Source organism: Rhinolophus sinicus, linkage group LG17 (assembly GCF_036562045.2).
Source record: "Rhinolophus sinicus isolate RSC01 linkage group LG17, ASM3656204v1, whole genome shotgun sequence".
In the NCBI taxonomy this organism is placed as follows: domain Eukaryota; kingdom Metazoa; phylum Chordata; class Mammalia; order Chiroptera; family Rhinolophidae; genus Rhinolophus; species Rhinolophus sinicus.
The window spans coordinates 12,275,888-12,301,847 of NC_133766.1; the positions used below are offsets into that span (position 1 = coordinate 12,275,888).

At 42.5% G+C, this 25,960-nt stretch overlaps 1 protein-coding gene across 1 annotated transcript in view; it reads right to left on the reverse strand.

Annotated features, from left to right (window-relative positions):
• The window catches only part of NMNAT2 (nicotinamide nucleotide adenylyltransferase 2), a 108,753-nt gene extending 87,601 nt beyond the window's left edge, over positions 1-21,152 (reverse strand). The window contains exon 1 of the mRNA XM_019737988.2: positions 20,924-21,152. Coding sequence (XP_019593547.1) covers positions 20,924-21,008 — 85 coding nt within the window. The 5' untranslated portion in view covers positions 21,009-21,152. The remainder of the gene's footprint in view (positions 1-20,923) is intronic.
• Between the last annotated feature and the right edge of the window lie 4,808 nt (positions 21,153-25,960).

Below are 25,960 nucleotides of genomic sequence, written 5' to 3' on the forward strand. Positions count from 1 at the left end.
CTTAGAGAGCCAGACGAGTACATGGGTGTGTATGAGGCCAACCCATGAGGGCCCCAGGGGTCAAGTCGTGCATGCTGAGAGCATGGAGAGATAGCACTGAGCCATTGTGTCAGGGAAGCTCTGAGGACCAGAAGGCATTCCTGATACCCAGTGGGATGACTGAAGCAAGGAATTAAAATTTTTTGTGTTCCTTTTTGTTTGTCTAACTGTGCTACAGCATTATATTACCTAAAGGACTATCTTTTAAGCAACAATTATACTTACCTAGAAAAAATCCAGGGTGCAAGCAAAGAAATGACAAGACCAGATATTGTCAATGGGAAAGAAGAGGCCCAAAATGTCCAAACTAAGGTATCCAAAAATATCCCTCAGGAAAGAGAGGGTTATCCTATGAATGAATCCTTACAAAGTCTCTGAAATGTTTTGAGGTGCCCTTTCAAATACTTTATTTAAAACAGCAATATACTATCAGGGGGAGTTATTCACCTAAAACAATTGCAATCTATGCTAAGTTTCGGTGCTTCCAGAAAACATCTGATGAAATCGGTATAAAGCAAAGTAAAGAAATTTACACAAGTGTAATAATTATTCCTGAGATATAACCTCACAATAGCAAGGGTTGGCTACTGTATACAAGCTTTTTAAAGATCACTTTTTAAGAGAAATATAATTGTTTTGAATATTGCTTCTTCATAGTTGAGGCCATACTATATGTATATAATTCTGTATCCTGCCTTTTTTCACTTAACATTAGTGCGTCAATATTTTTCACAAAGTTAAGAATTCTTTAACAGTCGAAAAAACAGCCATTACTATGTAGTCATTTGTGGAGATGAGGAATAGTTAGCTGTAGGAAAAATGAAAAATCAAAACTGTGCTTATGTTATACAAATGGACGCTTATAGCTTAGGATGAGATTTTATTCTACACAGATGCAAAAAGGGTTTTACATGAAACAACTTAGGCAAATGTGCACACATCGTGCTCTTGAAAACTGCTGGATGACTCAAACCTGCACTTTCACAATGATAAAAAAAGATATTACTATTGAAATGCCTGTGATGAGTTTGAATGAAACTGATGAGATGTGCATGAAGAAAAGCAATATTTATAAATATACTACTTAATAGAGTAGGTAACTTTAAATCTTCAAGGGTAAATATGTACATGAATTAAATGTTATTTTAAATGTCATCTAGCGCCCTAAAAGTTTATATGTATCTATAATGGGAGACCCCTATCTATTTTTTTGTATTTTCTTATTGAGAAAATATGGAATACCCTTGATTTGGAATATACACTATAGGTCATACACGCGTTTAGGTTTTCTTCACCAATCCCTGTGGAACATGTAATAGGTAGATGCAACTAGTAAAAAAAAATTGGGTAACTCAAAAATTACAATAGCGTTGGGTCATTTATCATTGGAGTAAACAGCCCTGATACCTATATAATAATAATAATAAAACACTTAGATAAGACCACAATAACAGCTGACTCTGACTAAAAATTTGCTGTGTGCCAGGTATTCTTCTAATTACTTTGCACAAATTAATTCATTTGATCTTCACGAGAGCCCCATGAAGCAGGTACAATATTATCCACAGTTTGCAGATAAGGAAACTACAGCCCAATTTAAGTAACTTACCCAAGGTGGCCCAAGGGATAAGCAACAGAGCTGAGAAACCAGGCACTTAACCATTAAGCTTTTCTACCAGAAAAAAGAGACCCACTGTGAGCAGGAAGATAGATTGGTAAACCCAGCAACGTGGAGGCACCCATGTTCAGCTGGGAGAAGCAAAGCCCGAACATTAGGTCGGCAGAGAGTAAAGTGAGTGCACAGGGCAGAATCCATCTAGGGCTTTCTCTCCACTCTGGACCAATTGTAGGATCTTAAAGAAATACACTCCTGCCAACTGCATTGGAAGGTTCAGACCATTGTAGGTACCTCATCACTTTTTTAATTACTAATAAACCTGTCTCATCACCTCTATTAACCAGATGCTCCTTGAGGATCCATGTTCAATTCACTTACTACAGTAGCTAGAACTGGGCTTTGCACGTGGTAATTAGTCAAATGTTATAAACCATTAATTCTCAGCTCACTTGGCTCTTTTTAATAAAGCAGACACACATTAAAGATATTTTAGGAAGATTTCTATCTAACACTTTAAAAATAATTCTCTGGGGTGGCCAGTTAGCTCTGTTGGTTAGAGCTAACCAACTTAACAACAAGGTTGCCGGTTCGATCCCCACATGGGCCACTGTGAGCTATGCCCTCCACAACTAGATTGAAACAACTATTTGACTTGGAGCTGATGGGTCCTGGAAAAACACCCTTTAAAAAAAAAACTTCTGTTGTATTTTTTTTCTTTATAGAATGTTCTCGGTTTTTTTTTTTTTTGTTTTTGTTTTTTAATTGCTTCTCTCCCCCAACTAGTATATAAGTTACATATGGGCACAGGCTTCATTCTTGGTTATCACTGCATTTCTGGCATCCTAGAACAATGCCTGGCACAGAGAAAGGAGTCAGTAAATATTCATGAAGTGAATATCTGAAAAAGAATGGACTTTGAAAATGCTTAGCAGACCCTTGTAGGCAGGCTTTCTTCTTGACAACAAACCCTGAGTTAGGGTATCAATCCCATTGCATTACCCTCAAAGCAAGCACAGGTCATGAAGCACGAGGGAAAGAAAGGGTTTTGCTGGAGGGGGTTGGGAGATGGAGAGAGGCGACCTCACACAGAGCACAGCATCTCGCTCCTCCCGGATCTCCACTGGGCGTCTCTGTCCACAGCAAGCTCCTGGCCTACCAGCTGGTCATCCATCTCCCCTCCCATGCTGCCCCCCTCCGGCATTGCAGGTCTCACCTGTTCTGCCTCCTGGATCTCTAAGCATTCCCCCCTTGGCCCCTGAGCAATGTAGGGTCCCCAGTTTACCTCCTTACACCTATGGTCCCTATTTAGCAAAGGACGTGCCCCTTGGGATCCATTCTCCTTAGAAGGAAGCAAGGGAATTAAAAATGACGTTTCTCTTTTACAAATGTCTTTATTTTGTTCCATCACATTCAAAGACTTGAATATGAATCCAAGTTTTTCCATTTTACAGTTACAAAACCTCTTCTGCACTTTGGTTTTCTCATCTTGTAAAATGGGGATAAAACCGGCTTGACAGGGCTCTTGTAAGAATTAAGTGGGACAAAATAGACAAAAGCACCTGGTGCAGAGCAGGTATTAAAGAAAATGCTACTTCTTTCTTTAGTCCTTGAAGTAAACTCTCACCTACCCAAAAGGACCCAGGAACCGAAGAGAGGGGAGGTTTTACAAAATAATGCAACTGAAACTCATCACCATTTAGAGCATTGTTTCTATGGTCCCAGGAACTCAAAAGGCATTAACTGTACAGGGCAGTTCCTGTGGGCAGTGGTGGCGAGAGAAGATAGGGGAACATCGCTGCTTTGTGTGTGAGTGTTGCTTATAAATCAGAGGTGACTGAACAGCAGGAACTGCATGTACATTACTGTGAAAAGAGCTACTCAGAAATGCCCATGGTACCAGCCAGCACTGAAAGCGAGACGTGCAGCTCTCAATGAATATGCTTTGGTGTTTACAGTGAGAAAACAGCACATGCCAAGGTCATCTTCCCACCCCAATCCCTCAGTCCTCAGTTTCCTTACCATGAGGTGGCTGAGCCTGGCAGGTACCCCGTCCTGCCTTCATTGGCAGATTGTGACTGCCATGTATGGAAGGGCTGTCATTGTACATTACGATTCCCGGCTGACATAGCATAATTGTCTCACAAATGTTTGTTAGCCACTTGATTTGAATGGTAGTTATACGCATTACACTGAAAACCGAAATGGAAGACTCTTGGCTGCTGTCTAAAAGGTAGGGATTTGAGGCAGCACTTGGAGTTTTTAAAAAAGATAAAATAACGCAGGCTAGGAATGCCTGGCCAGATAAACCAAAGTCATTTTGGCAGGGAGAAAGGTAAAGAATAGTATATTTATCCAAAACAAAAGAAATAATTCCTCGCTGAGACCAGAGTTGACTTCCTGACTAATGATGGGAAGGAGAAATTAAACCATGTGACGCTGCATAAGTTGGGAGCAATCTGAAGGTCAGCTTGGGTCAACGTAACATTTTTTCCTTCTACTTTTTTTATGAAGTCAGTTTTTGAAAAGAGCATGACAGTTCTGAGGGCTCCCACAACCTGCAGTCATTTGAGTGATGCACAGTGAGTTTTAATTTCAAAGCTGATGCCTCAAAAATGGATAAAAGCCTAACCAAGAAATCCTGAAGGGTGCATAGGGACATCTGATGTTTTGCAGCATAGATCAGCACTGAAGAAGTTCAATGCCAAAGCCCTTCGAGAAAATACCTTCACCACCACATCAATGACCTTCTGTCCCTGTTCCTTGGCGTATTGCTCATGTCTCTTCCAACCCCAGCACCTCCTGCCCCATCTTCACTCTCACCTTTCTCCCTACTCTCCTGAGAGAATCGAAACTCCCAGAAGAGAATTTCCTCGCTTCCACCACCAGGTCTAGCCACCTAGCTGCATGTGACTCCATAGTCTCTACTTTCTCCTCTACTACAGATGAATTTTCAGTGGTCCCCAGCAAGGCCAACTCCTATTTTACCTGGATCCAATCCCTCTCACCTATCCACAGCTATTCAAGGACGTTCTTCCAAGATTTCTCTTTCCTGCACTATTCATTTTTCGTATCCATTCAATTTAGATGATTCTCATCAGTACACAAACATGACATTATTTCTCCTTTCTTAAAAAAAACTAAACAAAAAAGACCTTCTCTTGACCCATGTCCCTTTACAGCCATACCCTCTTCCTCTGCTCCCTTTTAGAGCGACGCTTTTCAGAAGGGCATATAAATTTGCTCTCTGCAGTCACACTCTTCTTTCCTTATGCTCCCTCCCGTCCAGTTCCTGCTCCCAACTCTCCAGCACATCTGCTCTTGTCAAAGTCTTCAAATGGCCTTGGCTTTGAGACACCAACAATCAGTTTGTTCTCTGAGCGCATGTCAGGGGGCTCTCAGCAACGTCTGACGTGGTTGCTCTCACCCCACGGAAGCACCAACCTCCCTTGCTTCCAGGGTATCACCACTCTCCTGATCTTCTTCAGCCCCACCGGCTGCGCTTTCACAGTCAAGGTCGCTGCCTCTTCCCCAACCCCCATCCCTGACCCCTGCAGTGTCACAGGACTCAGTCCTTGACCTCTGCTTTATCAACACTCCCTCCTTTGTATTCCCAGCCCTTCTTTGGCTTTACATACCAATTCTATGCTGAGGACTCCCGAGTTATTCATTTATTTTTATTTCTGGCTCATGCTGGTATATGCTTACTCAACATCTCCACTTGAATGTCTAATCATCCTCGAAGAAGTAACATGTCCAAGACTGAGCTCCTGACATTCCCTCCCAAACCTGCTCTTCCACAGTCACCCCACACACATCAGTAAATGGCAATTCCATTCTCCCAATGGCTCAGGCCCCAAACCCTGGCTCATCCGTCATTCCTTTTTCTTTCTCACCAACACAGATCATTAACAAATCCTATGGGCACTTCCTACAAAATATAAATAGAATTCTTTCACTTCTTCTGACCTCTACTTTCCTGGTCCAAAGTATCATCACTTCTCCTCTCGACTGCATGCAGTAATTTCCTAACTGGTTTCCCACTCTATTCTCAGCCCCGATGGTCTGTTCTCCCCACTGCAGTTGGAATAAGTCAATGGAAGTCATCAAGTCATGTAACACTTCTCTTCCAGACCTTCAAATGGCTCCCCTTCTCCCTTGTGGGAAAAGCCAAAGTTCTGACAATGTTTTATATGGCTCTACACAATCTGGCCACCCGTGATTTCTCTAACCTTACCTCCCAGCCCCTCTCTTCTATCCCTCTATTCTACACTCACAGGTTTACTTGCTGTTTTCTTGGGCATTTGAGGGAAGTACTCACCTTAGGGCCTTCGCACTTGCTCCCTCCACGTGGATGCTATGAGGTAGGATGGATAGAGATCGATGGAGAACAGAGCAGAAGAACTATATTATAGATGCCTCGTAATAACTTATTAACATGTTACGCACCAATCTTTCCTCTGGCAAGGGGGGTGGACAGTGCGTCAAACTTTGGGTGGAGATAGTTCAAAATGTATTATTATGCGTTTGAATAACAAAGACGTTCAAGCTTCCCAATTTAGATGCTAGGGAATGGGGGTGATGTTAAAGATCAGTAAACCAGAGCCTGGTTGACATTTTCAGAAGATAGCACTGGGACAAACAGTCCAAAGTTACAAGAACACAGGTTTTGTTCGTGACAGTAGAGCTTTCTAACAAAGGAAGCTGTCCAGCAATGAAACAGACTGGAAATGAGCTCCCTGCCACGAAAAGTATCCAATAAGTGACTGAATGACCTCTGAAGTCTCCTCTTCCTACTGCAAATCTAATTATTTTCTATTCTGTGGCACCTCTCTCTACCCTAAGTCACCGTGTGTTCCAGTGTGATGGGGTGAGGACAGGCGCAAAAATCTGGCCCCAAACCATGGTTCTCTTGCCAGCCCTCACAGAGATTGAGCAGTCACCTGACTGCTGGCCCTAGATGCTTCCCGCAGCAGCAAAAGCTGACTCTTCTGCAGGGAGATTAGGGGCACAGCCTATTCCAGCCTTACCCTGCAGGACCTACCAAGGGCTCACATCTAAACGAGGTGGTCTGTCCCGTGTTCACTGGTCATTTTAGTCTCACTGACAGTTAAGCTACCCACAATTACTGAAAGGAGAAGAGCAAACAGTCTTGGATACGAGGCCACCGCTCTGGGTAACGTCCACATGTTCCCCAGTCTCTCTGAGATGCCAGCCCACTCACAACACCTCTAGATGGCAATCACCCACTCTGCTTTGCCTTTGCCTTTCAGCCATCTCCCAAATCCTCCACTAACTGGAAACAGACCCAAGTTATCACGGGACAGACACTGGCAACAGCTACTATTACCCCCATTTGTCCATCACGTACTGAGGGCCAGCGAGTTTGCTAAGAACACTGTATGTGACCCGGAGGGCTATGCTCTTTATGCATGTAGCTGGGACATACTTGGAGAACTTCAGGGGGATGGAGTCTGACTACCAGTGGTGGCTTTTGCTTGTTGAGTGGAGTAGGCCAGCCAAGGGATGTAAAGAGGTGGGAAAGGTGATGGAGGGGCAGCAGAGGGAGGAAGCTAAGTGGGGAGGAGCTGACAGATCATTTTTCCAGAAGGGCATGGGGAGGTGGGAGGCAGTTGCTAGAAGAGAGAAAAACCTGCTACCATAAGGGCAAGAACCAAATTCCCTTTCCCTAGAGTTGAGTGGGACATTTTAGAAATTGTTGGTGATTTACACTCTCACCCCTGCTAGCTCTTCATAAAATATTTAGTAAAATTGGCATCACACTTAGATTTTTCAGGGGGGGGCAATAGGGCATTGGGGCCCAAGGTGAGGGCCAGGCAGGCAAAGGAGGTGGTGTTACAATATAGTCACATTATTTCATTTAATCTTCACAACAGCCCAACAAGGTAGGGATTATTATACTTATTTTACAATGTGTGGGGGGAGGGAGGTTACTAAACAATTATCTGCAGACACTAGTGCCAACTACAGTGCAAAAGAAGGGCGGAAATTTTACATTTCTATCCATTACTTTGACCCTGTTCCTTTAAATTAGCAAACAGGGGAGTGTGGCTACTTCGCTCGGTTTGGCCATCACCCAGGAGTTATCTGGATTTGCTCCCAATCTCGTCCTGTTCCCCAGTGGCTCCTGCTTCTGAGCTGAGCCCTTCTTGTTGCTCCTCTCTCTGTCCTCTGGACTTGTTCACAGGTCTCTCTGGCGATCTGCAGAGTCCTCTGGCCCTTGCACACTTGGCTGCCTTGGGCAGAATCCCCAGAGCAGTGTAAGCCTCTCTGCACACAAACCCACAGGCCTTAACCGAGTGCTGAAGGTCCCTTTACCCTCAACCAATGAATGAGGCAGCATCTCGAAACAGTGACCTCCATAGTCAGAGCACGTGGATCTACATGCCTGCCTAACGGGCACTTGCTGTGTGGCTTAACACAAGTTACCTAACCTCTCTGATCACTAGCTGAATGGGAACGATAACAGGATTGTTGTCAGATTAAATGAGGCAAGGAGAGGAAAGCACTTAAAACGGTACTTGGCACAAAGTAAGTGCTCAATAAATGTTAGCTCATGTGTTAGTGTTTAACTAACACATTTATTGGAGAGGATGATCAGAGTCGGTCACAACACAGGCTAGAAAAATCCCATCGTGTCAGGGATGTCAGGCCGCTGTTGCTCCCCACTCAGAGTCAGGAAGTGTCTTGTAAGTGGTTTCAGTTCCCACAAAGGCATTTGGGCAGGTGCCCTCTGAGGCTAGTTAAAGCCTGTGGGAAGGGAAATGAAGCTGAGAGATCACCCAATTGACAAGTTAGGTTTCTTTCTTCTTCCCAATCCCTTTAATTTCTAAAGTTCAGACTTTACCCCTAAAGCTACTGCCCTACAATTCAATGATTCCTGACAAGCAACATAATTTCTTACACCTTTTCTTTTTCCCAGCCTTTTCCAACACAATGCCTTTATGCATTTCTTTAAAAACAACAAACGAAAAAATGTTTAATCACAATAGACGGAAATAAACCAATATGCATTTAAAAGGAATGTGCCTTGTAAATTATTATGGGTTGTATTGAGTGGGAGGTAGGAGTAAGTGAAGGGGACCAATGCCAGGAAGACAGCATGAAAGCACCCCAGGGGCCATGATGGGAGGCCCCACACACGAGACTGTCCTTACCAGCTCCCCACCATTCCTTCCCATCCACTGTAGGAAACCTCCAAAAACCAATCTCAATGAAACAGGTGCAGCTGGAAAGAGCAAATTCCATATGGAGAAGTCATTCAAGCCTGTTTTTTATGAATATTCAGAGCGATATGATTGGCTGGGCAAACTGGGAGAGTGGGTTTATCCGTTCCTCAAAGGGTTCAGCAGGGAGCTCTTTATTCACTACATTTAAATGCAAATGATCACAGAACTGCATGACAATACACTTTGAAAAGTTGATTTAAAACAGTACAAGGGAAGAATTAAGGGGCCCAACACGAAGGATTTTATTTTAATTTTCCACAGAGGTTAAACTCAGGCCAAACAGAAGCCCAGAATTCAAATGCTACCCCAGGAGCCAACCGTGTCACCAAACAGAACTGGTTTATTTTCCTCCCCTTTGAAGAAATGGAAGAAAAAAATTCCTTTTTTCTGTTTGTTTGTTTGTTTATCAAGAACTGACTTCTGATCGGTATGAGCTTACCTCACCAAATTGATGATAATATAAGCAAAAGCCCGGAAACTTGACCCTTCCCCTGTGTCATCTTGAGGGTGAGTGAATACGCTTAGAAATACTAGAAGCAGCTTCCAGACCTGCTCTGATTTGTGAGAAGCCCTGGTTGTTCAGAGCCCCCAGGTTGGGAACCATTGAGGTAGAACCATCTCCTAACAGACACGCATGGCTTTGAAGGATAAGGGATAAAGAGCTGAATGTCGCATGTCGTGGAAGAACGGCCCATTGTGTCCAGTGGGAGTTCCATGTGCAGGGGCCCCACATGATGTGAGAAAGATGGGAAAGGCCATCAATCCCTCGCTTTAAAGGCAATGCCACGCTAGTGTCACCCGCTATTGACCGGGGTGGAGGCATTATTATGTCTATTCAAAGACGGAAACGAGACATTGTCCCCATACCAGCTCGGCCTGCAACTCATACTGTCAAGCAAACCAACGTAATACGGGGAGGAGAAAGATTCAGTCTGTAAACGGAAGTCGTATAGACAGAGACGCAATTATGTACTAGCTGAAAGGATCTCACCTTGAAACAATAGGATGTCTGGGATTTGCTTCAAAAGAATATAGGGCAGGAGTGGGGCAGTGGGAAGGGGTATCAGTGAAGCAAGATTGAGTGACAGATACATTGGTGTTCCTTCTATCATTCTGCTTACTTTTGCTTGTTAGGAAACTTCCGTATGAAAAATGACTTTTTTGTTATTTGGTTTTTTTAAAAAGATTCCGCCTGCCCAATTTAAATGGGACACAGCTCACTTCTGTTGGGACAAATTCACCATTACAGGGCACAAGAGCACTTTAGACCCTCTGGTGGGAGTCCTGGGAAGAGGGCGGTGCCAATGGCATAAACACGAGGGGAGGAGCTAGCAAGACAAGAGAGGACGAAAGCTCAGAATCAGGCCCCAAACCAGGACTTGGAAACATGGACAAGAGTTACTTGGATGTCTCAACAGAATCCATTTAAAAGTAAAAGTCCCTGCAGTGAAATATCAAGAAACGTGATCATTCAAGAATTCAGAAACTCCTCATCTCAGCCTTATCTGGGAACCTGCAAGGGTTCTTTCCTAGTCTAAAGGCGGCATGTCACTCCCATGTGTGGTTGACATCCTCTCACATAACTAAGCATGTGTACCAATTGCAAAGCTCCACAGGATACCACATCTTGATGACATACCAGTTTTTTGTTTGTTTGCTTGTTTGTTTTTTTACCAGCCAGATTTTTAAATAAACAGGACCAGTTTGGTAGTTTTTACCAAACTGATTGATTATTCAGAATGTCGGGACATTTTAGCAGGCAGGTAGCCGCAGCTTGTCTTACCTGATTCAGTTAGAAAGAGAGAGAGACAGTGCCACAAATAAAGAGAGACCCGTAAGCTCAGTTCAATAATACATAAGACAGCCAACAGCAGGCCACATTGGAATGCCGACCACGAACTGGATGTAACCTTTAGGGAGGGATAAAGACAAAGAAGAGCTGTTCAAGGAAGGTGAGCCAGGAGATCTGGAAGAGTAGAAACAGTAATGGATGTCCAGCTGAGGGAACTGGGGCTTGTGAAGCCTCAAGAGAAGACGGGTGAGGAGGAGAGAGTAGCTGTCTTCAGCTACTGGAAAGTCTCACACGCAGAAGACAGATGAGACCTGCTCCGCGGATCTCCAGGAAAAGGACTGAGGCCAACACATGGGAGTCGTGTCAAGGCCAACGTCAGTCCACTGGAAGGAACAATCTGGGAAAAAGCAAAATTGAACCAAGGGCTATTTGGCTGCTTTGGAAACGAGTGCACTCCCTGGGCCTGGATGACCTCAAGCAGAGTTTGGACAAGTACTTGTGATGTTTTACAGAGGATTTCAGGACTGGATGAGCATCTCCATGGTTTTTTGAAAAGGCCCTAAATGAAGATCCTGTGATTTCTGATGATGAGAACTAGAAATGAACAAAGCAAGGTTTTTTATTCATTTTTGTTTGTCTGAAGCAGAGCAAATAATACACAAAGCTTCCCTTTGCCAGGTGCCATGTACATCAAACCTTTTTCAAACTGTAAATAAAACTAAAACTTAACTCCTCTGCCATCCTCACTGAGAAACCATTCCTAGATGTACCATGCGTCTGACTGAAGCATCCAATGGACAGTTTCAGAATTCACCTTGAGCCCACATTTTTCCCTCCTGCCAAGACACAGACTTATTAGTTCCCAAACGTGACAGGCAGGTCCCCACTGTGGATATCCAGGAAGGCTGTCCTCAGGGAGAGAATTCCACTCTAGGACGCATGAGCTTTCTTATCTCAAGGCGACAATCATCTCAGTTTTGAGGTTCCTGAGTTTCTGCTATTTGTCCTGTTTTCTGACTCTGTCACACTTAAATCTGTTTTCTAGTACTTCCTGGTTCCCAAATTCTTGTCTGATTTCTGATCACCCATTCTGCCTAAACTTGGAGATTCTGGATATTCCTAACAGCTCAATCATTCATTCATTTGTTAAATATTGATAGTATTTTCCATGAGCCTAGAGTACCATGCTAGGCAGGCACGCTAGAAGGTACGGAAAGCCATGTGACCGTGACAAGGGCCTACATCTGATAGAGAATGTGAAACGTGGACAATAATAGCTACAACCCACAGCTCAATGTGCTAAGTGTGAGAAGAGAGGGACAAACCAAGTGCTATTAGAGTTCAGAGGGAGGTGAGATGCTGCAGGAAAATGAGATGTGATTGCAAGGGCAGACTGTAAAAAGCCTGATACAACTGATATGTTCATTGTTTTTTTAAAATCCTCAAATATAAGGCATGTAAAATATTAGATTTAAAGGAGGAGGTAGCTGTGATTCAGGAAAAGATGGTCTGAGAAGAAAACATCCCACATTAGCCAGAGGGGCGAATCTACGTCCAGTGTAAACCAAACACCAGAAAATCATCCGCATTGTGAACATGGCCATTTACTCAGCCGGACAAATTACAATTATGAAATTGGAACTACATGTGCTGCTTAAATTAGTCTTTTTAGAGATTTAGTTTAGACTGAAAAATTGTTCATTAAAGAGTTCCTCTGGGTAATGGACTTCAACTGCACTTTATATTTTTAGAACCTTTTAGATTCACTCCCCATTCCAACCCCGAGATGTCGGTGAGATCAGGGGTAGGCAAACCTTTTCTCTAAAAGGGCAGATAGTAAATATTTTAGGCTCTGCATTCCGTATGGTTGCTGTCACAAGTGCTCAATTCCGCTGTCGTAATGTGAAAATAGCCACAGATGATACACATATGAATGAGTGTGGCTGTGGGCCAATAAAACTGTATTTATGAATACTGAAATTTGAATTTTATAAAATTTTCATGTGTCATAAAATATTTCTTCTTCTTTTACATGTTTTTCAACCATTAAAAGACGTAAAAGTCATTCTTAGCTTGCAAGCCACGTTTTGCCATGAGGCTGTCGTTTGCTGACCCCTGGGTTAAATCAATCACCCTATTTACAAATGAGAAAAAAAAGGCTAAAAGGGACTAAGTCTATTCCCAAATCAACAGCCATTTAGTTTATTAATTTCCATATGTAGAGAAATAATAAAGCAATAGGAAAAATGGGGATATTTACCCACTTTTTATCAACACGATTCACAACATGAGAAAATCATACATCATCTATCAACTTTGATTCTCGGGGGCATAACAAGTAAATACTTTTTAAATTGTGCCTAGTAAGATTGGTTCATGGCAAATGAAGCAATTATGGCTTAAGTTTATATGTACAATATGTGATTGTCTTTCTTAATTTTAATTTATAACGGGTAAGAGTCTCTAAGTTTTAAAAATGTTGCCTTATTTTAAAGATCTTATAGTTCATGTGAAGATCCACACACTATGAGATACTTATCAGCACATAAATATTTCAAAGGAACTGTGAACCATCATTGATGTAGTTTCATCTCAGGGCTCCATGGAAAGAGGATTTTACCTCTCTGTAGGTACCTAGATGAAGGGTTAGAAAAATGCTGAAGAATAAAGCATTGGAAAACCCAACCCCCCACTGGAATGTCATTTATCTGAGGCTTTAAAATGATATAATATTAATAAATTTCAAAGTCAGAGAAACCCATAGCCTTATAGCAAGAGAAGAAAGATACTTGTTCCTGAAAGGATTACAGCTGAAAACAAATGTCCAAGGAAAGGATCTCGATGGTCTTTAGTCCTCAGACAATGAAGCTGGCGGAATAAGAAAGTAGGCACATGACTCCAAATCTACAAAATCATGGACGATCCAGTTAGGGTGAATGGAGTTTACCAAATCTGAGAATACCTGAACAATAAGGGCCATCCCATTGAAGGAAAGAAGGGGTATATTTAGTACCTCAGTGAGAGCAACGTCCCAGTGGAAAAGTGGTTGTTTGATTGTTTGGATGCGTATAATTTTTCACCTATTTATTCCTTCAGTAGCTATGGCTTGAACAGTGTACAATGTTCCTATTTCAGAAAATATAAATTAATTAGTTAATTAATTGGGGGGGGGATAGGGGAGGAAAAGCCCTCCTTATTTCAAAGAGTGACACAGAAATAATAGCTTTAAAATGTTTCAATAAAATCACAGATCCCCAATAAAGGGAACATGGCCATTCGGAAGGCAAGCTTATATCTGAAATGTGCTTCTCTGCTCAGGGCCCTTCAGTGGCTCACTAACAGTGCTGGGAAAGTCTGAACAATTTGGCAATCCCACGCTGCCCCTACCTGTGCTCCGGCTCTCTCAGCTCCTGCCCTTCCCTGTCCCCACACACACTCCAGTCATCTAGCAAGCTCCTTGGAGAACCCTTAGTGTGCTGCACTCTTTGGGGCCCTTCCACACATCCTGCTCTCAGCCTAGGGTATCATTGACCATCGGATCCACGGTGCAGCTTCTACTTTCAAGTTCACGCTCACTGAAACCTGCCCTGATGGGCCTCCCACCCTGCCTAGAGTGACAGCGTCCTCCTCCAGGCTGCCTTTACCTCATTCTCACCTCTTTAACAGCATTTACAAGGTGCACTGCTAGCTAGTTTATCTCCTCTCTGGAAGATGTTCTCCCTGAGGGGCGGGAAGCGGTGTCTTTAATTTTCATATCCCTGAGGCCTAGCATGGTACCTGAAGCATGTGCACAACTCCATAAACATTTGTTTAATGAACCAATGGCCATGAGTCCACTCATGACTACCTTTCTCGCTGCAGAAAGAATACAGACTTGAGGTAAAGGTGGTAGGTTAATTCTAACATTTCATTCATTCACTCATTCAACTGACATTTACTGAGCACCAACTACGTGCCAGGCACTGTTCTGGGAGCCTGAGAGATACATTAGTGAGCAGAGTAACCGAAGATCCCTGCCCCTGAAGAGCTCACATTCCAGCTGGGGAGACACACAATTAAACAATAAACATGACAAATAAGGAAATAATAAGCTTTGTTAAAAGTTGATAAGAGGTAGGGAGAAAGATGTAAGTAGAGCAGGACAAGGGGAAATGGGTGTTTGAGTTATGATTTAAAATTATGTGATTGGGGAATAGAACCTACTAAGTGGACAATGAGAAAGTTAGATTTAGGCAAAGACTTTGAGAAAGAGGGTGAAGTGGACATGGGGTCATACAGGGGAAGGGCATTCCCGGCAGAGGGAGCATTTAGTACAAAGATTCTAAGACCAAAGCAAGGAGGTCATTGAGGTTGGCTAAGAATGAGGTGTGTTTGGATAAGGAGGGAGCTGAGGGGGAAAGATGGCAGATCGTGGAGGCCTTGTAGGTCATTATAACGACTCTGAATAAGTTAGAGAGCAAGTGGAGGATTTTGAGCAAAGTTGTAAAACGATCTGACGTAGGTCTGCCTTCCATTTTAAAAGGATTTCTTTGGCTGTTTTGTTGAGGATTGAGTACTGGGGCCAATGGTAGAAGCGAGGAGATCCGTTAAGAGGCTATTGCAATAATTCGGGTGAAAGACACCAATGGCTCACACCAGGGTTGTCGATGAAGAAAAGTGGTTGGTCCCAGTTATATTTTGAAGATAGAGAGATCCAAAAATATCTGCTGACATAGATGGGATGTGCACAGAAAAAAAAAAGATCACGCATTAGCCCAAGGTTTTTGACCTAAGAGACTGGAACAAGAGAAACACTGTAAGTATTTACCCTTATCGAGGGCAAAGTTGCAAAACAATCCTCCTTCTGTCTGGCAAATATTAAATGAGGTCCAGGTGTGGCAGCATGGCTACCATGTGGGGGCAAGATGATGCAGGAGAAAAGGGTTAGCCTCTGAGTCTTGCTCCTTTTCTATCTCCTCCCCTTACCCCCGTATCCCCAGAATTACAAGAATTTTCCTGGTTTGCTCACTTGTCCAGATCTAAAGACAATTTTGCAATCGATTTCATGGAAAACAGTTTAGTGGTAGTAGTTTAAAGAAGCTCAAATAAAGTTAGCTTCATTATTAAAAGGATAATGGGGAAGAGGATGGTGCTGGTAGTGTTTGTAGCAGGGATGTCCAAACTGTGGCCCGCGGGCCAACTGCGGCCCATGATCCATTGTTAATTGGCCCGCAGCAAATTCCAAAAATATATTTAGTTTACTTAAATAAACCAGGTGAGGCAATACGTACTTCACCTCGAGCGAGTGGCCCGGCTGTTTGTGTATTTTACCGCATGTGGCCCTTGGTGAAAAACGTTGAAAAAAGTTTGGACACCCCTGGTTTATAGCATTTGCCTTTGCTGCACAGTTCACAGATCAAGGAGATATTGTACAACACAAAAGGAGGAGGGAGCCCAATACCAGGACGATGGCCTTAGTCACACCATGTAAGCCTCTTAAGACCTTTTTGGGCTAAAATGTTTCTGAGGCTATCTGCCAAACTGTATCCTAAAACAGCAAAGGCATTCCATGCAATTGAATGATTATAACTGGAAAACTGCTGGCAATGGAAAACTTCCATCCTTGTAAATTGACGCTGCATTTACATATATTGCGATACAGAATATATGAATATATGAAGTTATGCAATTCTCTATAAAATAAATTCCTATGTCCCACCTCTTAGTCTGTTACATCAAATCCTAAAGAATTATTTTAAATGTCTTTGTTTTACCAAAATTTTGTGTGTTGAGTATTGTTTGTTTGTTTTATTTTAAAAAATAGTGTTGAAAAAAATATTTAATACATTCCTTTGTGCCCTTAGGATCTTTTTGAGCAATTCAGGATGATTTGAAAACTCTTTAAAAATGAATGAGAAGTCTACTAGAAAGTATATATTTCACAGTACCATTAAGTATTGATTAAGCAACCACTATATACAGAACACTGTATTGGCAGCCAAGAGCACCATAAAATTTAGACTTGAATATTTTAGTGATATCATAAAATCTAGACTTGAATATTTTTAAAGAAACACTTTCAAAATTGGGTTTTCATTCTCTTTCATGTATCGACTACTTTCACAACTATTGCCTAACAGGAGATGGAGAGATTATCTATCTAATTTTGATAAAAGCTAAATTCTTTAGCATGACTCACAAGCCTTCATAGTTGGTCAGATTTCCACCCACCTCTCTAGTTTTCTCGCTCATTCCCTTCTTCCTTGAACAATCCTGAAATTTCCTTAGTTCTAGTATGTCCTGGCTCTGTCTCACCACCCCAGGCCTGTACATGGTTGATTCCTCTACCTGGACAAGATTCTCTACATTCATCTATTTATTTATTCATCTATTTAACAACTATTAGGGAGCAAAGACATGCTTTTTAAATAGGCATTTCAACATATTAAAGTTCCTCGATTTCTGACAGTTCTCTCTCTATTTGTAGCAACTCAAATTCATTTTTCTGCTGATTTCTAGTTGTAGCAATCGGGGCTACATTTCCAAATCCACAGCAAGAAGAGAGAACACTCTTCATTACCCTTAAAGAGGAACAGAATCAGATTATATCTCTTTTCAAAAGATTCAACTGTTCAAAGCAAAAATATTTTGAAATAGAAAAACTGGAAAATCTAGTTATTTTGCAATCATTGAAAAACAGGATACATTTCTGCTCTGATCAATCCTTCAATTCATTTTTTTTTCATGGCAAAACTAACCTGATCAGTCCTTTCTTGCTTTTCTATTTAACTTGCTATCTGATTTCCCAGTGGCAGATTTATTGACAAATATAGCAATATAAATACAAATAGTTATACTGAAATATAATCTCTACATACTTAATAAAAACACATGTTAGAAAAAACAACTTCTACCATCACATAATCTTCTTATGTGAAGGCCCATGAAATAAAACATTGCTAGTTTATGGGTTTACTTTGCCAAGACCTTAGATTAATCCCTGAAAACATTTTACAGTTAAGTATATAGGTGTTGAATATCTCTACACAAACATTGTGTTTTCCTATATGTTTCTATAGCTACAAATAGGAATAATATCAACTTCCCTTTCAGAGTAAAGGGAAAAGCTCATTTTAAAATATTTTACAAATATTGAGAACTATATCAGTACTATTTTACAGAGATAGTGAGTTTTTAGTTCTGCATGCCACCTCTCTTTTTGTTTATAGTCTTTCTCTTTTTTCTTTGGTAAGCAACTGGGTTTCAATACTAAAAGTGTCTGAAACTTCAAAGTTCTGTTTAGGTCTTTACTTTTTTTTTTTCTATTACAAATTTCAGATGCCTTAAAGAAAGGTCTACAACTTTATTGCATTAATTATTTCTGTATTGCAAGGAAGAAAATGTTAAAAGCCATTTAAAAGAAGAAAATAACTCATAGATAACTGGTTTCTTACAGATGGGAAAGAGCTCTTAAGGAAATGCATATTTAGGAATCTCATTTAGTTGATGGCCAATTTACTTCTAATCTGTGTTGGTATATGTTTGAAGGAAATAAAGTTCGTGGAATTATGCAGTTAGAAGATCAGTGAGCGCTGGTTCCTGCCTTTGGTACAGGGCAAAGGTCTCTACAAGTGGAATCAGGAATATGGAGTTCACGTCCCAAGTCTGCCACCCACTCTCCATGTCATTTAAGCCACTTAAGAAAGTCCCTTAGGCTCTGAATATCAGTTTCCCATTTTTAAAATGGAGATAATGATGCCTTTCTTGTAAGCTTGTTATTAGGAATGTGACATGATATATATGAGAAGGCTTTATAAACCAGAAACTACAAAAATAAATTATAATATTTATCATGAGCTCAAAGATTCCTATTAGATATTCTACAAAAAAAAATAGTTTAATATGTATTTTGTGTTCTTATTTCCTTTTCACATGTATGTGTGCTAAATCCTTCATTAGGGTATAAGCACCTGAAAGCCACAGTGAGTATATCATATCTTCTCATGTCCTGTGGATTACAGGTGACAAACGGACACGCCAAAGCCTTTATTGACAGATATTCTCTGTTCTTCCTCAGTTCCAACAACAAGAGAACAGTTATTACTGTAGGGACGATTAGTCAAAAGTCACTATAGTCAAAAGTCTCTTTTCACCTATTCTATGTCTAAAACCCCCTGCTGTAATCCATGCCTATTTTCACAGTCTAGCCTCTAAACTCATGGAGAATTGGCAGGTGGGCATGGACTTAACAAAAGCCTTTTGCACTGTTACCAAACTCTGTTCAGCTGCAAGGCAGAATACTTGGTTCTCGGTCTAAAGCTGTCTCTCTTGCAATTCAATCCAAAGCAAGCAGAATTAACTATATCTTTAGCCCCAGGAAGAAAGGAGGAGTGCCTGCTGGCTCACTCAAGATTCCTGGAGCCAAGGAGTTCCAGAGGAAAGTCCATCCCCGCCTGGGCAACTGAAAGGAATACAGTGCATCAACATAAAATATCTGGAGGAAAGATGGACAGAGAGGAAAAGGACATGGCTGAAGACACCAGAATCAAAAGAAAGTGAAAGCAGTGTTTCCAAGGCACGGATATTCCCTTAGAAGACTGATGAGATGCTCTACCATGATGCTTCATAAAAGGTCTTTATTTAATAGGTAAATTGGCATTAGCTCCTAATAAAACACCTTTAAAAGCTGAAGGGATGGCAAGGGAGGGATGGCTACCTCTCAGTCTCCCTCCTTGGATACTATGATTGTGCCTACCTGATCGGCCCTCTGCCCAAAGTAATCCTATATTCTTTTCATGAGGTTTTTTAAACAAACGGGCCCAGTTCAACGCACCTTGTAGGTTTAAAAGAGGATTATTTTTAGTGTAAAATACCTTTCCAAGTCTTTGCCCATATGATGTGGCTTTCGTTCAAGAGCCATGGGAGGGCTCAGCAATCCTCAGGCTCTGGATAAACACGTGTGCCTGCGGCCAGCTTCGGCACACACTGCGTTTCAGCACCGCCGCCTCTGGATAGCGACTTGCGGGCCTGCGGGGTCAGGGCCTCCCACCGTACCTCATCCATCCCCAGCCCGTTCGCTTGCCTCTTCTCGTTTCCCTCGGTGCCTGAAAAAAGCACCCCCAACTTCTAACCTCTCCTCAATCCTGCTTCCAAAGTGACCTCCGCGTCCCTCCCTCAGGATCTAAACGCGCACGCCCCCGCGACTCTGGGTCCTACCGGAGCAACAGCAAAGCCGCGTCGTTTACCCGGCAGTGGCTCAAGATATCCGACTGCTACGGATCACCTTTCCCTTGCCTCTGCTCACCCCAAACCAGCAGCCAGGTGTCCCCTCTCGCTCCCTCTCTCCAAACCCTAAAGCCTCCAAGAAACAAACCGCTGGATGATGCGCTTTCCCACCGCCCCAAATCGCGCGCACGCGCGAGCGCGCACACGCACACTCATACAGACACTGGACCGCCGCAAGCCTCCCGGGTACCATCGCCCAGGGCAGAGCCTAGCCAACTTGGGTGCCCGTCCAACAACAGCGGCTCGCGGAGGGCCACCCGCAGCGGTCGCCCCTCCCCCTCCCTTTCCGGGGCAGCAGGTTCCGGCAGCCAAGCCCCAGCCGGCTAACCACCCCCCACCCCCACCCCATTCATTTAGCCATCCACCTCCCGTGGGCAAAACACGGGCCACCACCTTCAAACATTTCGCCCCTTGGCGGCCCCAACCATCCGCCAAACCCTAAATTAATCTCCTTGAAGCTCCAGCCCAGTAACTGGTGTGTTTGTGTGTGTGTGTGTTTGTGTCTCCGATGCATATACATCATTTAACTCCTTCGAGCTTTCCGCCCATCCTAAACAAACAGCACGTTATCTCCACCCCCTCCTCTCCCGTCTCTGCGCCCCAACCTCTGCCCCATCCCGATCCTCATCAGCCAAGTAGCCACAGCACCGCACAGCCGCACCCCAGTTCTCGAACCTCGACCTCCCACCCAGCCTAAACCAACATTCACCTCCCGCCCTGCCCCTCCCCCACGTCTTGGCCCCCAGCGAGCCGGGTCTGGCCCGAGCAACTGACGCCTCGAAAGCGCAATCTGCGTCCTCTCCCGGGAGCCCGGAATAGAGGGGCTGACCTCCCACCAGCGGGATCAGGCAGAACCCCCTTCCTATGGGCCACACGCCTTCCAGTTCAATCGCCCTGGAAAACACAGGTGCCGGGGAAAGGACAGAGGCGGAAGCAGCTCCGAGGGTGGGCGGGAGGACTCACCGAACATCTGAATGTGCCCTTTGGTGATAGGATTGAAGCTGCCGCAGGCAAGCAAGATAACGTGGGTCTTGGTGGTCTCGGTCATTGTGCGGGTGGGTCCCTCGCGCGGGCGCAGGGATCGCCCCTCTTTTTGTTTCTGGTATGTCTGAGAGAGAAAGGAAGGCGAGCCTCCTGGGCTGAGCGCTGTGGACTCCAAGAAGCCGCTCCAGACGCAAAGCGCGTCACTCCCCGCCTCCCCTTAACGCTTGGAGCTCCGGCAAGATCCCAGGCTGCTTTTGTAGTGCTCGGCTCGGTCCTTCTCTTTTCTTTCTAGCTTCTTTTTCCTCTCTCATCCTCGTCCCCCACCCTTCCTTCATCTCACCCATCACGCTCTCGTTCTTAGTTTTTATCTACAAGACAAAACGTGGTACCCAAGTCGAGAACCATGAGCACTTACAGAATGATGTGAGCTCTGTCGCTTACCTCTTTCTGAGTTAGTTTTCCACCCTCATTCTAACATTTTTTTTTTTCCGTCCACATCTACTTTCTCTAACATTTCCAACTCCAGGAGTGTTTGGTCTTAGGACCTGTTTTTTTCCTCTCTTCCTCAGATTAAGTGAGAAATGACAATTGTTCATTACAGGAGTATTCATTTCTCCCTTTCTTTTTCCCCCTTATCTGATGACATTGAACTACTGAACTGAGTCCAGCTCTTGACCTAGTGGTTGCCAAGAAACAAAGGAAACCTCCATCCTTCCCCTGGTGTATTAATATTGGTCCTTTTTGAGGACCAAAGCAATGCTATCAGATTGGGAGAACATGGACGGGACCCTTACTAAAACTGCATTAGAAAACAATTGTGATCTTCCATAAGCTATCAAAGGCGAGACAAAGATTTGCCCATTCGAGTGTTTCTTGAGTGCTTACCATGTTAGACTCTGTTATAAACCCGCTGAGAAAGCAAAGTCCTGTCTTCAGTGAGTTTACATTCTACCAGAAGGAGACAGACAACAAACAAACAGAACCCAAATATTAGATGGCAGTTGTGCAAAGCATAATACTTAAATGCAGTTTACTCTCTGACATAAAGGATGAGCAGAGGGAAGGGAACCACTTTAAATCACATAGTTAGAGAAGGCCTCTCTGGGGAGGTAAAATTTAAACTGAGACGGAAACAGCAAGGAGTTGCTAGTACAAATATTTTGGGACAGGGAAGGGTTTATTGTACTCATAGAAACGAAAGAAGGCCAGTGTGAATAGAGTATATGAATAAAGGGGGAAATCCGAAGAGAGAAGATTGGACCTGTGATCAGCATTGAATCAAGTAGTGCTCATAGGCTGGGGTAGGGTTTGGATGTTTTCTAAGTGGAATAATTTAGAGAGGAATAAAAAAGGGATTCACTGAAGTTTTTAAGCAGGGGAATGCTAAGTGATTTACACTTATCTGGCTGCTAGGTGGAAAATGGGAAGGCAAAGAAAGCATGGAGGAAATTGTGCAGGTAGCCAAGGTAAGTGGAGCGCTCCTTGGACTAGAATTTCCAGTGGTGAAGTTGATGAGAAGCCCATAGTCTCAGAATAAGCTTTGTAAATAGAGTTTGCGGTCTTTGCAGATGGACTGGATTTGGTGGATGGGGAAAATAGAAACCTAGGGAAATGTCTAGAAATTTAGCTTAAGCAAATGAGTGGACTGAGATTAAGAAAGATGGGGAATGACCATTTCAGGGACGACCAAGTGTTCTATTCTGACACACTAGATAGACCTAATAATTCTTTTTGTTTTCAATGGCCTTTTAAAAAATTGCATTTTAATTGACATATAATGTTGCATTAGTTTTAGGTGGACATAATAATTCTGAACATAGAGATCCACAAGCACAAATTTCCTGGACTTCAAGATTCTTGGGTAAATTGCTACCCTATATTAGTGGGTTCGTCATTGCTTCTTATCCAAGAGCATATAGTAGGTGTGCAGTAAATATTTGTTAAATGAGGATGACTAACAAATCAACTCTAAAATTTCTAGTTTAAATACAAGAGTTCCAAGAATTGATGTATATTGATAATGGGTTTGCATCTTCTTTGACATGGGATGCAGATGAATGGGGTAGAAAGAGCCAGAGATTGAAGAGAAGCTGACTTGGGTATAAAAACCTGACCTAGCTATGCAATTAACATAATTATAGTTAAGCAATAAGTATTTATTGAGGCCTGTCATGTGCTAGGCACTTAATTTAGGGGCTGTGCATAAAACGAAGTCCCTGCTTTAATACAGCTCATATGATAAACGGGAAAACAAAACAGGCCGTGAAAGAAAATGAATAAACCTAATGGTAATAGATAAACCATAATGAGACAGAAAGCAGGGTAAGAAAAAAAGGAAAGGGAAATCCTCCTTTATTTAAAGTGCTCAAGGACGGCCCCTCTGATAAGAAGATATCTGAACAGAGCAGAAGGAAGTGAAGGAATGTGTTGCTTGTTAATTGTATGGCTTTGGGCAAGTCACTTATTGCTAAGCCTTTATGTTGCCAACTGGAGATATTATATTATGTGCCCTATATACTTATAGGTGTGCTATATGGATCGAATCAGATCATCTGTGAGTATACGACTTTTTTTTAACACATGTTGTCAGCTTTAGGTCAAACTCCACGGTTGTTGCATACAAAACATGTTTGTTTGTTTTTTAAGTGTTTAGATGGTTCTATTGATGACTTTGTCAAGAATGTTTCTGGAAGTTCCAATCTTAGCAAATAATGGCTTTGGGATCTGCCCATAGCGTATATGTTAACAAATGAAAACAATAGCCAAAAACATACTAACAAGAAATTTATTTTTGGTTGGGATTCTAAGCCTGATTCATAAGACATAGAAAGAGGAAAGTCAAGTCTTGCGTAATACATTTACCCTAAAATATATAGTGAGCTATTCTCAGGAGTGCTTATTTTAACTTAGGTAATATAATTTGGTCCAATATTTCAACTTTCCAACAGCTGGGTAATTGGTTTAGGCTGAAACGGAACCAGAGTTGTTCTTCCACAGCCTAAATCTTGCAATCTGCTCCAGCCAGTTCAGTTTCTACATGGCTCCAAGCAGACCATTTACCCCAGAACTGTTCTGATGGGCGGGCTTAAGTGTCCACTGGGTCTGATTTGAAATGTGCACATGTAAAGTCTAGCAGTAGTGGGTATGTATGCTCACCTATCTCCCTATTTACCTAGTCCAGATTAATCATCTATTTGCATCAAGAATCAGGGTGAAACTATTCCATGTTTATAAAGCAGGGTTCCAAAAAAATATTAAGGATCATCGTTTATAGGAAGAGCAAAAAGGTACAAACATAGATGTAGTTCCCTTAGTTCCTGGGATTAAGTCAGATATTGAGTATGTTATGTTCTCTTGGTAAAAATATTATTTTGAGAAAACCATGACTCTTTGGGATTCACTGCAGTTCTCTATGTTTGCCTAGTTCTTTCTCTTCTGCTTTCTCTACTTCTTTTCAAGACACACATCTTTAGGGATACAGCTAAAATGATTGGCATTATTCTCCTCCTCTTCCCACAAATAAATATTTTTACATCTACAGAGTGAAAAGTGTCCCTAGGTCCTGGTCTTCCTTCCTTCAGCTCTAAATGCCCCAAATCTCTCTGAGATTTATAATTTCTCGAATTATTCAAGTCTCATTTCACAAATGAAAGATGTTTTCCAAATTTAAAACCTGCTTATCAGTTATAAACATGGCAATATGGCTGGCACCACAGTGAAAGGAAAACAGGACACAGATCTTTATAACCAAGAAGCACTGTATACCATTAAAAATAACAACTTTCTTCAGCTAACGCAGATATGTGCTGCTTTATTCCTCCTGGCTTCTTTCGGATGTTGGTGGGGTGGGTGTGTACCAATCATTACCTTCATCTTGAGACCGAAGGGTTCATTACTTATCACATTTTCCAAAGAGCAGAAAGAGGAGAAAAATCAGTTCTAACAGACTTAGAATTATAACTGATAACAAGCAAAAGTATTCCCTGAAATGACACCTGAGCATATCTCTGCCTCCTTCCTCTGACAGAGACTATCTCTGTCACCCAAATGGAAAACATATTTGGCTCAAGGGAGTATTAAATAAAGGATAGGGAACTTAAAATACAATTTTTTTTCATTACGTCAATACCTCCCAATTTGATTAAGTCAAATCTAACCTAGAATTTTAATGCCCTGACTCCCCAAATTTATGAAACGTAGAAAATAACAGGGGTACAGCTGAGCTACTCTAAAAACTTGCCAGTCATAACTAATTTCAGAGGAAATGGAGGTATTAATATAAGAATAATTTGCACTGGTTGGTCCTGCTAGGTTCTCTTTACAACCCATATTCATTCTGTTGCTGTCTGGCTACAAACTGTAGAGAGAGGAGTCTATTAGCTCAGCTGGAGTCAAGGTTGGCTCAAGGTTGGTAGCTGTACATTTTTAGATTTTATAAGTCGCTTGTATTATTCAGAACTATTTCAGAAATCCATAGCAGACGCTTAAACTAGCGTAAGCCAGAGAGAGAACTGACTGGTCTATGTGATTGGCAAGTTGTTTTGTGTTCTTTTATGAGATGGTCGGCAGGTGGGGCCTCAAGAGGAGACCCAGCAGAGGCTCAGGAAGACACAGTTTATCGTCCTCACAGGTCCTAGAGATGGGAGGCATGCCACTTCATGCAGGGCAATGTGAAAGAGCACCAGGGTGGTCAGGAGGCAGAAGACTGGAGTGAAGGGAGAGCTTAGGACACGGCATTTACCTGGCTTCCACTGCAAAGGCAACGCAGGATCGGGTAAACAGGTTAAGATTGGCTAATCTGAATAATGTTGGAGGCCTTGGGCTATAAGGTTGGTCCTTAATTGTCTGGGACCTGGCCCTTGGATGATTAGGGCAGAGGAATAATGCCTACCAGAGTTTATGGGCCAGATAGAGGAGGTCTGCCCCTGGATTTATTTGCATATCAAGGGTATGCCACTTGCTAGGCTTTTTGCTAGCTCTAAGAAATGGCTGGCCCCAGGAGGGCAGTCTCTCCCC